Here is a 17,533-nt window from a genome sequence, read left to right as displayed (position 1 = left end):
GCAGGGCCCAAGGACTTGGGCCATCCTCCACTGCACTCCCGGGCCACAGCAGAGAGCTGGCCTGGGAGAGGGGCAACCGGGACAGAATCCGGTGCCCCGACCGGGACTAGAACCTGGTGTGCCGGCGCCGCAAGGCGGAGGATTAGCCAAGTGAGCCGCGGCGCCGGCCTTTGAATATTTTCAAAAAGGATAAATTTAAGGACAGGCTTGTTGTACACTGGTTAAACTGTCCCTTGAGATACCAGCATCCTCTACCAGAGTACCTGAGTTTAAGTCCCAACTTTGCTCCAATTTCAGCTTTGGGCAAATGTGTACCATGGGCAGCAGCAGGTGTTGCTTCAACTATTTGAATCCCCGCCTCCCACTTTGGAGGCTAGGATTGAGTTCCTGGCTTCAGCTTGGCCCAGTTTTTGCAGGCATTTGGGGAGTGAACCAGCAGATGGGAGATCTGTCTCTCTTTCTGCCTTTCAGAGATTATAATTAAAAAAAAACCAGGCCAGCGCCGCGGCTCACTAGGCTAATCCTCCGCCTTGCGGCACCGGCACACCGGGTTCTAGTCCCGGTCGGGGCACCGGATTCTGTCCCGGTTGCCCCTCTCCCAGGCCAGCTCTCTGCTATGGCCCGGGAGTGCAGTGGAGGATGGCCCAAGTCCTTGGGCCCTGCACCCCATGGGAGACCAGGATAAGTACCTGGCTCCTGCCATCGGATCAGTGCGGTGCACCAGCCGCAGCACGCCGGCCGCGGCGGCCATTGGAGGGTGAACCAATGGCAAAGGAAGACCTTTCTGTCTCTCTCTCTCACTGTCCACTCTGCCTGTCAAAAAACAAACAAAAAAAAAAACCCACTCATTTATATGAAAGCCAGAGTTACAGAGAGAGAGGGACAGAGAGACTGACCTTCCATCCACCCCCTGGATGACTGCAATGGCCAGCACTGGGCCAAGCCAAAGCCAAGAGCCAGGAGCTTCATCCCAGTCTCCCATGTGTGTGGCAGTGTCCCCGACACTTGGACCATCTTCCACTGTTTTTCCCAGGTACATTAGCAGGGAGTTAGATCAGAAGTGGAGCAGCAGGGACACAAACCAGTGCCCATATAGGACGCCATCATTGCAGGTAGCAGCTTTACCCACTATGCCACAACACCAGCCTTGAGAAAATAAAGTTTTGAAAAATTTAAAAGGAGATGTTTATTTTGGTACAAATTTTTTTTTAAATCCACACATAGTTTTTCCATAATGTATGTTTTTCATGAACGTCTTAAATATGCATGAATTTCCAAATCATTTTGCACAAAATAAGCTTATCATTTTTAAAAAAGATTTATTTTATTTATTTGAAAGACAGAGTTAGAGAGAGAGGTGGAGACAGAGAGAGAGGTCTTCCATCTGCTGGTTCACTCTCCAGATGGCCGCAACAGCCAGAGCTCCACTGGTCCAAAGCCAGGAGCCAGAAGCTTCTCCCAGGTCTCCCATGTGGGTACAGGGGCCCAAGCACTTGGGCCATCTTCTACAGCTTTCCCAGGCCATAGCAGAGAGCTGGATAAGAAGTGGAGCAGCTGGATAGGAAGTGGGACTCGAATTGGTGCCCATATGGAATGCCGGCACTGCAGGTGGCAGCTTTACCAGCTACGCCATGGCACTGGCCCCAGCTTATCTGTTTCTATTTGAAAGGCAGAATGTCAGGGAGAGAGTGGAAGGGATAAGAAGAGTGGATGGTTGTGTGGAAGGGGAGAATAAATTATTTTCCAGGTGCTGGTTCAGTCCCCACCTGACTGCAATAACCAGGGCTGGGCCAGGTTGAAATTAGGAGCCAGAAATTCTGTCTGGGTTTCCCACGTGAGTGGCAAGGATCATGTACCTGGGCCATCATTTGCTGCATTCCTGCTTTCCTCATTTGAGTATGCGCTTTAGATGGAGCCACATGGGAAACATGACTGGATGTTTACTTAATTGTGTTTCCATTCACAAGTGCCTCTCAAAGTGTAAGCATCTCATAGGCTTAGGATGATTCTAGTATCCACAAATACATAGTTTTCATCAATACACTCCTTAAACATAAGCCAGCCTTTACATAGGGACCTCAACTGAAGAAATGATGGTTTGTTTCAATGCTGGAGAAAAACTGATTGCGTTGAATTTATGGAGCCAGTACGTGAATCTCCAAAACATCTTAAGTAATCGTGAAGGGTCATTTATGACTTAGTACCTCACAGCCCGACTTTAGAAACCGGTCCTCATAAGAGGATGGAAAAGGACAGGGGTGTCTACGGCCATTCCACCCTGAACGCGCCTGATCTCGTCTGATCTCTGAAGCTAAGCAGGGTCGGGCCTGGTTAGTACTTGGATGGGAAAAGGACAGGGGAGATACCAGAAGCAAACACAAAAGAATTTCTCAGCCTTTTCCTGGAATCAGCTTGTTTGACTGCATATGCCTACATCCTCAATCCAAGCACATATGTATAAGCAAAATGAGAAATGCCTTATGGCATATTTTATCTAAAACAGATATTCTACCAGATGTTTAGGAATCTGCATAGTGACAGAATTAAGATCTAGTCTAATATGGTGTATACAAACGTGTAGTCACTTTGTATGATGACTTTTTCCCTACATTTGCCAATTTTTTCTCCTCCTACTCAGTGGTATATGCTTCTGAGATACTCTACAATCTAAAAAAAGACCCATCCCAAGTGTAGATTAATATACATTCTGAGAATAAGGGTAATACATGTACCAGTACTAAAAACCATACTTCCAATTTTATATTAGAATTTAATCTTATATAATTATAATTTTAGCCAAAAAAATGACAGTTCATAAAATATTCAAATACATATTCATCTCTAATAACAATTAGCATTCTAATTATTTTTTCTATAGATATGAGACTTCAAATTCCAGCAGGGAAATATTTTATACACCAAAATATTTTTAAATGTCCTTTTATTATTTTTTATCTGAGAAGCAAACACACACAGAGAGAGAAAGAGAGAGAAGGAGAGAGAAAGAGACAGACTGACAGGCAGACAAAGCTCACATCTACTAGTATGCTACCCAAATGCACACAAAAGCTGAGGCTGGACTGGGGCCAGAGCCAGGAACTGAGAATGCAATCCAAGTCTCCCACATTGGTGGACTTGAACCATCACTGCTGCCTCCCAAGGTCTGCATTGGTAGGAAGCTGGAGTCAGGAGTCACAGACAAGAATCAAATCCAGGCACTTTGACAGGACATGTAGACATCATACCTGATAGGCTAAATGCCCACTCCCTCCAAAATCGCTTCTCTTCTTGACTTCAAAGAAATTGTGTTTACTGAAAACAACAGTGAACTAAGAGACAGAGGATGTCTCCTATTTCTGTGGGGTAATGCTTTCTTTCCCCTAAAAGGGTACACTAATTTGGATGTATCCAAGAAGCAGATCTGCATTGTTTATTTTATTATATCATGAATTTCCAGAAAACTAGGAACACCTAATATCTAACGTAAGCAGAGAAATGCATTCATAAGCCAATGAGAATATACTTTTGAATTAGTAATAAATTTTGACAATTCAAATCTGTTTTCTGCTTTCTTGTAATCTACACAGAAGAAAGAAAACAAGTTGCCTATATATGTATCTAGTAATAAGAATAGGCAAATATATCTAGTCATAAGAGTTTTGCTCAATTTCCATTAAAATTTTTAAACAGTATTTTAAAACCTAATCAGTAACACTAATATGGATTCTACACCATAAAGGATTATAAATGTCAGAAATTCAGTAATTCTCTGAATTCAGTTGAAATTGAGAAAATTCATTATAGTTGTATTCCTAAATGACTGATCCCAGCATAATCATCCTGTAAATCGAGCAATGAAAAATCTTGGAGAAGAATCTTGGACATGCTATATAAGGATCACACAGCATCTAAAGTATAGGGCATAGCTCCATCTGGACAAAAAGCAAAGAAAATTTCAAGATTTTGCTGGCGGTGCCAGCACTGTGCCGTAGCAGGTAAAGCTTCCGCCTGCAGTGCCAACATCCCATATGGGCACCGGTTCGAGACCTGGCTGCTCCACTTCCGATCCAGCTCTCTGCTATGGCCTGAGAAAGTGGGAGAAAACGGCCCAAGTCCTTGGGCCCCTGCACCTGTGTGGGAGACCTGGAAGAAGCTACCTGGCTCCTGGCTTTGGATCGGCACAACTCCAGCCCTTGAGGCCAACTGGGGAGTGAAGCAGCGGAATGGAAGACATTCTCTCTCTCTCTCTCTCTGCCTCTCCTTCTCTTTCTGTGTAACTCTTTCAAATAAATAAATTAATTAAAAAAAAAAAAAAAAGGAAAGCATTTGCTGGCTAAGGGAGTAATAAGGATTTTAAGAGGCCATACTGGGCTGGCGCCGCGGCTCAATAGGCTAATCCTCCACCTAGCGGCGCCTGCACACCAGGTTCTAGTCCCGGTCAGGGCGCCGGATTCTGTCCCAGTTGCCCCTCTTCCAGGCCAGCTCTCTGCTGTGGCCCAGGAAGGCAGTGGAGGATGGCCCAAATGCTTGGGCCCTGCACCCCATGGGAGACCAGGAGAAGCACCTGGCTCCTGCCTTCAGATCAGCACAGTGCGCCAGCCACAGCGGCCATTGGAGGGTGAACCAACGACAAAGGAAGACCTTCCTCTCTGTCTCTCTCACTGTCCACTCTGCCTGTTTAAAAAAAAAAAAGGCCATACTGTACAGTGAAGTCAGTCTTTACCCCAACGGTAATAACCAAGAGGAACATTAAAAGTATATGTGGAGCTTTACCGTTTTTAATTTTACTTTAACTGAGAGGTAGTGACATAGAGAGAAATCTCCCATTTGCTGGCTCACTCCCCCATATGCCCACAATAGCTGAAACTGGGCCAAAATAAAGCCAAGAGCCAGGAACTCAATCCCAATCTCCACTTGGGTGGCAGGAACCCAACTACTTGGGCCATTACCTGCTGCCTCCCAGGGTGGACACTAACAGGAAGCTGGAATCAGGAACCAAACCAGGACTTGAAACCAGGGACTCTGATATGAGATGCAGGCATCCCAAGCAGGCCTGCTCACAACAGCTAAACTTTAAAACAAAACAAAACAAAGCAAAGCTTGGTGCCCGGCTTCAAAGATTTTACTTAAGTAAGGCACTTGTGCTTTGTAAAATCTCAGGAAGTGATTCTTAAAAGCACTCTAGGCTGAGAAGTCTCAGTACCAAGAAACTCCGTAGCCTCAATGTTAATTTCTCTAATCTCATGCTACTTCTACTGGTGCTGAGTATGATGAATATGGACACCCTTCTACAACACTATCTTTTTTTTTTTTTTAATTTATTTTACAGGTAGAATTAAAGACAGTGAGAGAGAGAGAAACAGAGAGAAAGGTCTTCCTTCCACTGGTTCACACCCCAAATGGCCACTACGGCTGGAGCTGCGCCGATCCGAAGCCAGGAGCCAGGTGCTTCCTCCTGGTCTCCCATGCAGGTGCAGGGCCCAAGGACTTGGGCCATCCTCCACTGCCTTCCCGGGCCACAGCAGAGAGCTGGACTGGAAGAGGAGCAACCGGGACTAGAACCCGGCACCCATAAGGGATGCCGGCGCCGCAGGCGGAGGATTAGCCTAGTGAGCCACAGCACCAGTCCCAACACTCTCTACCTTTCATTAAAGTTTGAGTCAGTGCAATGCTAAGTATTTGACTTTCAAAGGAATATATCAACCAAGAAATAACAATTTTGAGCTGAGTAAGAAACCATCACTAAACAAAAACAGAGCCCCAGAAAGCTCATGAAAATGTGTTCTAGTATTTTGCTGCTATGGCTGTAACTCAGTGGTCTTAAATTGTTCAGACACAGGCACACAAACTGAATTCTCTCACTAGACAACAAACGTTTTTAGTTGAAAACTGACCACCTCCAAAAAAACCTAACAACTGCCTTTTTCTCCCTTTCCTGCAGCTAGTGACAAGTTCACAAAAAAGAAATATCTAATCCTCATTCTTCTGACAGTTCAGGTTACCTTTGCTAATCCCTTCAAAAGGCTAAAGTCTCCACTCTACAGGGATTAGCAAAGAAAAAAAATACAACTTCCTAAAGCAAAACAATCATATTATCTTCATTTCAATCCTTAGGAAAATAATTCTGAAGGAGCTGGTTAAATACCAAAGAAACTGACTTTAACAGAAAACTGTGAAGCAAGAGCTGTGGTTCTTTAAGCAAAGATCTGTCTTCTACCAAATGGGGTCCAACAAACACTTCCAAACCAACTAATCAATCAAACAATAAAACTCTAACCTAAATTGGCTCCAAATGCTCTGAATCAATCTCAAGCATTTTTGGAAATCAATAAGAGCTGGAATATTAGCTAACATAAATTCATTATTTTCCAAAGCCTTGGGGGGGAGGGGACTTACCTCTTTAAAATCTCTAAGGACACACTTTCTCCCTAATCTCACAATGGCCTTGCACCTCATAGCTAAGAACAATAACATCAGCAAGAGCTGACATTTACTGAGTACACGTGCCACATGGGAGGCACTGTGCTGAGTGCTTAACCTTCTTTATCTCTTTTAGTCCTCACAATAACCCTATGAGTTTCTACTATTATTTATTTGTTATAGATAAGGAAAATGAGGCTTAGCAAGATTAAATAATTTAATATCGCTTCTGCTCTCAAAATCCAAACCCTCAAGTAGTCCTTCCAATTTTAGGTTCCATCCATTTGTACACAAAGAAAAAAGATATATCCAAACATCACTCAAAGATTTAAAAAAAAAATACCTACCATCCAGGGTTATTTTTTCTCTCTTAAAGTGTTTGGTAAATTTTATTTTCACTATTAAGTGGGCCTATGGCATTCTTCAACCTTTACAAATTATAGGGTGCTACCACGATTTGAAATGCACATTTCTGGGTCTCAAGCCTAGATTTTATAATTTTGAAGCCCAGGATGAATTCTGAAATTAGCATTTTTAACAAGTTCTCAAAAACTGCTGCTGCTGCTGCTGCTGCTAAGGGCCCACTGCTTAAAAGAAGGGAAAAAAGAAACTAACCCCCTCTCACGTTAGCTATCACCTCCTCCGCTACCATCTCACGGGAACACACTTTCAATATGAAAGAGTTTAAAAACACCTTCAGGGTCTGAAAGCTAAGCAGTCTCTTCCTCTCCCTGGCTTAATCACCCTCCACTTCATAAAGGCTCCAATGGCACCAGTGACATTAAAAGAGTGGAAATCCAAAAAAAGTAAAAATAGGAACACCGTGTGTGTAAATTTTACTCCCAAAACCTCCATCCATATTTTGTTTCCCCAGCTTGACAAGTCTTTCCTGTGGACTTCCTAGTGCAAGAGAGGTGGCAAAAGAAAAAATACATTGTTTTGTAATACCATCCCCCCAAATAAAGATGGGCTCTTAGGATAGATTTGCCCTATAAATAAAAATACCAAAATGCTCTAAATTCCTCCAGTCTCTCTTACCACACTATGCTCTGACCCAAGACTAACCCAAAGTCTATACTTTCCTAGGTGGCTTAAATAGTGACTATGTCAGATGTCATCTAGGAGGAATAGGATTTGTTAAAATGTCTCCCCTGCCAGGCCAGGGAAGCTTCTTGTGTGGGTGCTCTCAACCATGACTAAACTGTACTGAGAGAAATATATTTTAAAATATTAATATGGTCTGGCACCTTCCTGATGCTAATGCATCCAGGCCCATCCCAATGGTACAACTGGGAAATTAACTGAAGAGAAAAGCAATCTTCCCTCTGCTCTCTACTTTCACATGCTCCTCCTCCACATCTTTGCCATGCACAGATTCATTCTATACATATACAGATAGAGCATGCTCACACACACAAATAACTCTCTGCAGGAACCAAAAATCAAAGCCTAACCCCATGGTTTTCAAGTGAGCAAGTCCAATTTCCTTCTTTGTAGCTCTTGACACATGCTGGCTGGGAGCCGTCTGGATTTTTTCTGCCTTGTTCCCGCACCAGAAGGCTCTGCACTGCAGGTCAGGGGATGATAAGGAAATGAACAGTGTAATTTCCGAGGCCTCTGAACACGGCCCTGTCAGCAGCTCTGGAGGCGGGTTACTCAAGCATGGCTTGAAGAGTGAAAACCACAGAGAGGAGGGCTCAGCCAGCCAGCAGTGGCAGATCTCAGCTGTGTATGTTACTGCCACCTCAGCCTTAAAGCCCAAGCCCTGCTGCCTCTCTGGATAAGCTCTGCTGGTAAAAGCTCTTATACCCAAATGGCAAAAACACAAGTTCACACTGGGAGAGGAAGATTAAGGACTAGGACTTAGATTTTCCATGCACTCTCATGTAGAAACAAAAACATTTAGTGCTCTTCCAGCATCCATGAGAATGCATATACTGGCAAAGCCAAGGTAACATCCATCCAACATACCCAGCCTCACACCAGGGATACAGCCAAAAGGAAAACTCAATTCACAGGAAATCTGAAATCCAATAGGCTACTTCAATATCCCCTGAAACCAATTCCTGGTCTTTTCTCCCCCACCAGCTTAAGTATCAGGGTCTTCCAAACACATCACCAGCATGCAAATTTCCCAATCTGGGTTTGGAACTACTTCTGAGCCTAGTGCTGAAAGTCTTAGCCAACATGTTTATTCATCTGGGCTTCCTGCATGCTGTTGTATTTCGGTCCCTTATTGCCCAGGGCAGAATGAGATATATTTCAACTCAAATCATGTTTTCTAATATTTACCCAGTGCTTTCTATGTGCCAGGCACTGCTTATTTTATTAGCTTACTATCAATTGAATCTCACAACAACCTTGTGTAGGTATCATTGCTTTCCTCATTTTGCAGATGAGAAAAATGAGGCAGAGCAGTTAAGTAACTTGGTCAAGAACACTCAGTTAACAAACAAACGGCAGAGCTGGGAATGTAAACTCAGATAGTCTGGATCCACAGCTTACATTCTTAACCACTAAGTCATACATAAAAGTTGATGTGAAATTTAAGTTTAGCAGGCTGGTGCTTTAAACTAGGATGGCCCCCCAATGCCTGCCTTGTAAAATAAATTCACTTTAATGAATCTAGCAATTAACTTTAGAGACTTCTGGAAGTACAGGTTTTCTGAGCCCTTATTCCCAAAACTTATTTAGAAGATCTAGGGTAGGGTCCAAGGACTCTCATTTTTGATATCTGGGTGATATGATGACTTTATGGAACGCATTTTCAGAAACTCTGCTCTAGCTTACAAGCTGCAAGTTCCTCAAAAAGCAGAGACCACATCTGTTTTATTCACCAGTGTGTAAACCCAGCATCAAGTACAACACCTGAAATCTAGAATGCACTAATTTAAGGTACTAAATGGGGAGGGGAGGGTGTGTGAGTGTTTGGTCACTAACTGAAACACCCATATCCCTTGTCAGAATGCCTGGGCTTGAGTTCCAGCCCTGTTCTACTGCAGTTTCCTACTTCAGTACACCCTGGGTGACAACAGGTGATATATATCAAGTAACCGGGACCCTGCCACCCAGGTGGCAGACACAAATTGAGTTACAGCTTCTGGCTTCAGCTTGGCCCAGACCTGGCTACTACAGGCATTTGGGGAGTAATTAGTGAATGGGTGATCCCTCTGTCTCCCTGCTTTTCAAGTTAAGAACATAATGGAAGTGAATGGGGATGGGTCAAGTGCCATACTGGTTATGCTGCAACTTGTGACACCCATGTCCCATATGGGGTGCTTGGCTTCCAGTTCCAGCTCCACTCTCCACTCCAGTTTCCCGATAATACCCACCCTGGGAGGCAGCAGGTGATAGCTCAAGTAGTTGGGATCCCCAGACTGAATTCTTGGCTCCTGACTGATGTAGGCATTTAGAGAGTGAACCAGTGGATTTGAAAGATCTCTTCTGGTCTCTCCTCTGTCTCTCTGCCTTTCAAATAAATAAATGGTTTAAAAAAAAAAAAAAAAAAAAAAGGAGTGCATTGCTAAAAGAAAAAAAAAAAAAAAAAAGAGGACTGTGGTATAGAAGTTTGAGTCCTGGCCACTCGACTTCCAGTCCAGCTCCCTGCTAATGTGCCTGGGAGGGCAGCAGAGGATGGATGGCCTGGGTGCTTGAGCTCCTGCACCCACGTGGGAGATTAGGAGGAGGCTCCTGGCTCCAGATCAGCCCAATCCCAGTCATTGCGGCCATTTGGGGAGTGAACCAGTGGATGGAAGACTCTCTCTCTCTCTCTCGCGCTCCCTTTTTTCTCTCTGTAACACCGTCTGCCTTTCAAATAAATAAATAAATATTAAAAAGAAAGAGGGAGGGAGGGATGAAGGAAAAGAAAGAAACGAAACGAAACCCAGAGTAACAACATGCTGTAAGAGCTGGGTGTCCAGGTGGCATTGTGGCACAGAGGGTTAAGCTGCCACCAGTAACATCAATATCCCACATGAAAGGCAGTTTGAGTCCCAGATGCTCCACTGCCAATCCAGCTCTGTAGATTATAATACATGTGGGAAAGCAGCAGCAGATGGCCTAAGTACTTGGACTCCTGCGACTCACACAGGAGACCCAGATGGAGTTCTGGTCTCTTGGCTTAGGCCAGGCCCAGCGCTGGCTGTTATAGCCATTTGAGGAGTGAACCAGTGGATAGAAGATCTATCTCTGTCTCTGACTCTCTCTCTTTGTAACTCTGCCTTTAGAATAAATAAAAATAAATCTCAAAAAAAAAATTTGAGTATCCAGAAATCTGACTTCTGAATTTGGCTTTGCAACTGACAACATGTAAGACACTGGCAAAAATCACATAACTTCCTTGGTTTTAAGTTTCCTCCATTAAAAAATTGAGGAAACCGGACAAGACGAATCTTTTTCTGGGCATTCCTTGAATTACAATACACAAAAGGAAAACAGAGTTGCTGAATGAAAAAAATAATTTATAGAGAATGTGACTCTGTTCCATATAAATATCAACTTGTTTTATTTTTTCCATGAAGGAAACTGCTTGAGGGTATTCGGCTTTGAGAAGCAAGACTGACTACCTTGCCATCAATAGCTGAGAAAGAACAGCTAGCAAGGATGACAGCATTAAGAAAGGAAGCCTTGGATGCGAAGGAATAAAAGAGACCTGACCTTGGTTGGGCAACAAGAGATTGCAACACAAGAAAAATGAGCTGGAAGGCATAAAATAGGACATAAATAAAAACCAAGGGCAAAGGAAGATGCTCTTAGAACACAGGACATGATAACACACATGATCAGAAGGTGAAAGAGCAAAGAACACATTTAATTGCTTTCTTTGTATCCTAAACTAATGAGGAAGTAGTACACATAGGAAACATTCTGAAAGCCATAGAGCTGACACAAACATGGGGAAAGCAGAGCGCAGTGTTCCTAGCTTGCAAGATCAAAAGCAGCACTGAAGAGAAACCAGGGGGAGCTTCTAGTTGCAGATTTCTAGATTCTTGAGCCCCTAGAGCCTACTGGTCACCTTATATGATTTGGAAAACAGAAAAAGGGGATCTCACCTTAAACGGCTGGTCATAAGCTGTGACAGAGCAGCACAGATAGATCACTGCTGTCTGTGATTTGTAAATGCCTTTTTTCTTGCCTGTCAGAGTGGCGACACAAGCACTAAACTCAGGACACTCAGACAGGCGCCCTCCCTCCTCGCCACCTCCCTTTCCATCCTTAACTTAACAACCTATCAATCAAACCAAAGGCAAGGGAACAGGCAGGAGCCGGAAGGCTCTGTCTTGTTTATTCCTCAACATTCCCTCCCCCATCTCTTCAGCGGGCAGGAAGCAGGAGGCAGGAGTGTTCAGCAACAATTCAGGGCAGCAGCATCTGCTAAGAGCCATCTCTGGTCTCCCCCAGAACTCTGGGAAACACAGTACACCTGCCAGAAGGGCAGTGGAGCACAAGTGGGACCCCATAATCAGAAATTCACACCCTTGGCCAACAGAAAATGCCTTCAGGGGCTGGCGTGGGGCCATGGCGGGTAAAGCCTCATCCCACATGGGTGCTGATTCGAGACTTGGCTGCTCCACTTCCGATCCGGCTCTCTGCTATGGCCTGGGAAAACTGTAGAAGAAGGCCCAAGTCCTTGGGCCCCTGCATCCACATGGGAGACCTGGAGGAAGCTCCTGGCTCCTGGCTTCAGATCGTTGCAGCTCTAGCTGTTGCAGCCAATTGGGGAGTGAACCAGCAGAATGGAAGATGTCTCTCTCTCTGCCTCTCCTTGTCTCTCTGTGTTAAATCTTTCAAATAAATAAATAAATCTTTAAAGAAGGAAGGAAGGAAGGAAGGAAGGAAGGAAGGAAGGAAGGAAGGAAGGAAGGAAGGAAGTCCTCACCCACAGCCTGAGATCCATACCTAGATGACAGAGAAGGCCCTAAGGTACAAAATTTGAATATTCAAATCTCCCTCATTAGCTAGTGGTTAACGTGTGACAACTGAACCTCAGACTCCATTGTCTTCTCTCCTATTTCCATGGGGAGAAAAGACTCCAGTCAAGACACTTTCCAAACTTTATGAGTTTTCCCTCTTCATGACAGTTCCCAGCTTAAGAGTTTGCGATTCTTAGATTATATCAAAACATCTGTTTTGCTGTTTTGGTTCTGCTGGTTGTCCTTACACAGAAGGAACATTCCAAACCAGTTAGACCATAGGCAAGCCCATATCTCAGAAGCAGAATCTTAGAGAGGTTTTCAAAGACTTGACTTAAAACCATAGTACTAATCATCACACACTGTCTGAACACCTACTATGCCCCAAACCCTCAGGTTATCTGCTCTACTGACAGGTTCCTGACTTTCTTTCATTTGCCTCTTCCCCTCCTTAACTTCCAGAATGCTCTCTCCCTACAGTGTGTTTTCATCTCCTAGCAACTTCCAAACACTTAAATAATTATTTATTTCATTGGCCAAAGGCAATATGGTAAGTCACCCCCAGAACCAGACTTTCTAAAAGGGTTGAGGGAACAGGGGAAGGAATTGAAAAAGCAGGCTCTTTGTAACATCCAACTGCACAACAAATTTTCTGCTTCTAAAAGTACTTCTTATTAATTTTATCATTATTTCAAACACTGAAGCAGTTTCTCTCTCATTTTGCTGTCCTATTCTCAGTCTCCCTGAGAAGCAAGTCTTACAGGAAAACTCTATTATTAGGGGGCAAAACTCCTTGGCACCAACGTATATTCTTACCTTAAATACACAGTCCAATTATAATCTGAAGGGCAGTCAGCCAACTAGTCCCTGAACACATCTGAGAGGAAATGGTTTCCATTTGCTTCTTTGTTGGAGCCAACTGTGGACATTTAGACTTAAACCCAATATGAAGCTACGCAATATTAATCCTTTCACTCACAGACTACTAGCAGGCTTAGAAGACTTGCAACATGCTTGAGGTACACTAAACAGAAAAGAAAATGAAGAATACCCTCACAAACACTTTTCAGGACAGGAAGAGTAATGATTATGAACACAGATATCAGACAGAATTCCTGAAGCCAGATGTAGGGAACAGTCTAATGGGCCTGGAACAGAAGCAAGAACTTCTAGTGCTCTTAGGCCTCTTTAAAACAGTATTATCCATCTGTACCCCAGAGAAAATAGCAAATCACAGCCAGCACAAGATGAGCCATGCCAGTACCAGCTGGAACTTGACTCTGCTGAGGTGGACTATAGCATCTGCCACCTAAACACAGGCTGCCTCTCTGGCAGCTGCCACTGGTAAATGGGAATGAGCCATTGTGTTATTAGTGGAAGAAATTCACAGCTCTGTTACCAGAGGAGCCCAGATGTTACTAAAAGCTACAGATGTGCCAGAGGCTACCACTAAAATTCAGGCACTAAGAGGATACCCCCACCCAAACATACACATCCGGTCTTTATTTATTATTAACACTTATATATGGAAATAGGCATTCCCTGCTGCATCTGATGTAATCACAGATAAATCAATTTATACTGCATCTGCTGGGATCAGCTGAAAGTACAGGGTTAGCAGAGCACAGAGCAGAAAATCGAGGGCCAATGAATAGCTCATCACCAGGACAGCAGCTCTGTAGGAAACTGTCAACTGCTGAAGTTTAAGGCAGCCAGTGCTGACCCTAAACTCACATCTACTTTACTCCAGCCCCACAAGCTCCTGAAACACCAAGTATCATCTCCCCAGAGTAGGGACTCAGTCCTAACACCTCATGGGACTGCAGTCACTCATCTTCCCAAGTCAAGCAGAAGGCAAGGTATCATTATACTATTTGGCAGCGATAGAACCTCAAGGAAACTTTGATTCCCAATAGCTGCAGGAGATACCTGCCAAAGAACTACAACTTTAGTGGCCAAAGAATCTCTTTCTAGGCCAAACTTTCATAGCCAAAACATTAACTCCTAAGGCCTCGTTCAGCACCTCATGGTACAGTTATTACCTCCTGCCCCTTGCTTACCTGTGTCCCTTTGCTCTTGGTATCACCAAGAGAATACTGAAGAGATACCCCATGAATCTTAATTAACCTTTCATCTTCCAGAGAGCCAGCAGCACCATTTATCCCATTAACAAGAGCACACAACCTATACATTTAACCAAAAGCTTATTAACTTTATCAACAATTACGACTCTGATGATGAAATGCCAGTCAAGCTGTGACCCACATAAAGATTTCATGCCATCCTCCAGCAACAAGTGTCTGAGGTAGGACAGGATCTCCACTCAGACTACAGAAAATTCATTCTCCCAAGTAGCTACCCCCAACAACAGATATCCTTTTCCAAAATGTCCAGACCTGCTGCAAATGAGTCAGCAGGGAATCCTCTAATTTGGAACAAAACCACATTATCATTACCAGCTGCTCTGACCTTGTAATTGGTCATTACCCACAAACTAATGAGCCTCCCACAGAGTACACATAGCATTTGGTGGTTAGTCCAGGGCAGTTCTGACTGGCAGTGGGCAGCCAGATCTGGCCACCTCTTACCTTTTCAGACTTGACTTTCTTTAGCGGGCGACACTCATTCTCCCCTTCCTCTGGCTCCGGTTTAGCTCCCAAAGGATTGAGCGCTGCCCCAGGCTCAATAGCTATACTCCCAAGTGGCTCCACAGCTCCTGTATCCACCCCTGCACTTCCATCATACTGACCACCCCGTCCTCCTAAGGAAACTGGCTGGAGGACCCCAGGATCCTTTTCTGAACAAGTCCCCACTCCTTCGCTTCTCTCCTTCTTGCTCTTAGACGAACTGTTCTCCTTCTCCTTTTTGGAGCCGGCTACACTGCGGGACGCCTTAGTCGCCTTCTCTGAGCCCTTGGGAGCAATAGCAGCAACCAGACCTCCTGCATTGGCACCATCTGCTGAGCGCCCCTGCACCTCTTTCTTGCTAGCTGCCCCCTCACTTGGAGTGAACAAGGAAGTCCCTGGAGTGGGTTTGTTAGTGTCTTTGCCACTCTTATTCCTTTTGGATTTTGATTTGCCTTCCTTCCCTTGAGGACCTGGCACTGGGGTCACAAACTTGATGTTGTCTGGTAGTGTGGCCACAGCATTGGGAGCTGGTATCCCCACCTCCTTTGAGCCTGACATTTCCAGTTTCTGCTGGTCCTTTTCCAGATCGGCGTCCAGGTCAATGATGAGATTCCCTACTCCAATGTCCCATTCATCCCCACTGTCGTATGTCTCAACCGGGTTTGCATCCACTCCTTTCCCTCCGGAGGCTCCACTGCTCAAGGACATCTTAGAGTCAACGTCCCACCTCAAGATTCAAGGCTCTTCCTTGCCCCCAGCTTTCCTATTTTCAGCTTCAGCTATGTTCTCAGACCTGCCACATTGGTCAGTACATGCCCAGTGGACAACATCATTGCTGGAAAAAGAAAATTTAAAAAGCTGTTAAAGGAAACAATACAGGCAAGGAGACAGCCTGAAACAAACTCCCACACAAAACAGACCCTTCCTATGTAGCTATCACATCACAATGGACAAGACAAACAGGTTCGATTGTATTTCTAACCAAGTCACACAGGACCTAGGGAAAGGTTAATTCCCACTCCGTCTCCCCAGGGGAGAATACACTATTTTCAATTGCCCAGAGATTCTGTGGTAAGTCTTAACTAGGAGTCCTCTAAAGTTAGCTTCCCCTTTCTGAGACTTAGTTTTACTACCATTGCCAGTTGGCAATCCTCTCATTCTGAACAGGTCCTGGCTTATCACAGATTCAAGCTCTAGCATAATTTTACCCAAACCCTCTTTCTCTTTGCTTCTTGATTATCAGAGACTCAGAACACGATCTAGCAAAGCTTTAAAAGCCCTCTAAGAAGGGCATGACCCTATTTAAAAAAAAAAAAAAAGGATAGACTTCTTTGTGATTCTGCTATCGTGGTGGTGGTTAGGGGGAGTCCTATTAGGGTTAAATAAAACAGAAAAGCCAGCAGAACCAGGGAAAATGCAGCTTCAGGAGAAGGGGCAAAGACTAGAAGAGACTATTCTCAGAGCAGACTCAATCAATTAACTCAAGTCTTTAAAATTAAATCAGCCTTATCAAACTCCAGGTTTCAAATTACATCTGGTCTTTGCCATGTCCCACTAGAATATGTACAAAGACACAGAAAAGGAAAAGAGTGCTTACCAAAAACTAGATGCCACAAAAAAACCAGGACATGGGATAACTCTCCACTTTTTTCAGCTTGTATTTCTTTCTTTCTTTATTTGAGAGGCAGAGAGAACGAAAGAGCAAGAGCACATTCCTATCTCCTGCACGTCTGTAAGATTGATGGCACTGGACTGACGACCATCAGTGCCTCACACCACATAAAGCAGAGATCAGCTTAAAAAGGAGGGAGGGAGGAGAGTATTAAAGGGCAATTTATATCAGTACACTGTCTCCTGACTCGGGAGACCTGTGGGCTGTATCATCTAGAAAATCTGCCAGTCAACACACACAATCAGGTATTTCTTATGATAAAGTCAAGTTTCACTCTTGCTTACCCCTCTATCCACCAGCCTTCTATATACATTTAGAGAATAACTTTCCTAAGATAACTGGGTAGAAAGAGCCAAAGAGTGGTGTCACAATGTACTCTGCAAAGTGGATATCTAACAGGTAAATGTTACAGATAGGACAGAGAGAAGACAGTACTTTTTTACCTACTCCCTTAGAACAATGTCAACTAGGGTGCAGGGGCAAGAAAAGATGGCATCCCAAGAGAGGAAAGCTGTGCCAGTTGAATGCCTACTAGCAATTGAGATTTAAGAGAGCGGTATGCACATTAATCTGCCACTTAGCTGTAGACCTGAAAGTAAAATACATCCATTTCCCAAGTAGAAAGCTTAGTACCAAATGCACCAACTACTGTTTATTAGCAAACGTCAAGTCACATCAATACTTCATAAAGGATTAGCAAAAAGTATGTGCAGGGGAAACATGATGTAGGAACTAAGAAAAAAAAATGTTGCCCACAAAAGAAAGGCAACACAAGCCTGAAGAGTCAGAGACATGGCACTTTTGGAAATGATCTAGGATCCTGAGGAAATTTAAGTAAACTGTTTGGAATTCTCAGCACTATACAAGAAGACTTGGTCTCCATGAAAGAGTTGTGTAGTAGA

At 44.0% G+C, this 17,533-nt stretch overlaps 1 protein-coding gene across 6 annotated transcripts in view; it reads right to left on the bottom strand.

Annotated features, from left to right (window-relative positions):
• Positions 1–17,533, bottom strand: part of ZNF609 (zinc finger protein 609) — a 228,710-nt gene that overhangs the window by 182,756 nt on the left and 28,421 nt on the right. For 5 of the 6 annotated variants that reach the window (XM_051821854.2, XM_051821856.2, XM_051821853.2 and 2 more), the window contains exon 2: positions 14,921–15,794. The exons of the other annotated variant lie outside the window; for it this stretch is intronic. In XM_051821854.2, the coding sequence (XP_051677814.2) occupies positions 14,921–15,667 (747 nt within the window). In that variant the 5' untranslated portion in view covers positions 15,668–15,794. The remainder of the gene's footprint in view (positions 1–14,920; positions 15,795–17,533) is intronic. 6 annotated transcript variants of the gene reach the window in all.

This window comes from Oryctolagus cuniculus, chromosome 12 (genome assembly GCF_964237555.1).
Source record: "Oryctolagus cuniculus chromosome 12, mOryCun1.1, whole genome shotgun sequence".
NCBI lineage: Eukaryota > Metazoa > Chordata > Mammalia > Lagomorpha > Leporidae > Oryctolagus > Oryctolagus cuniculus.
The sequence above is the reverse complement of the archived record's forward strand: the minus strand, read 5'-3'. Positions and strand labels throughout refer to the sequence as shown.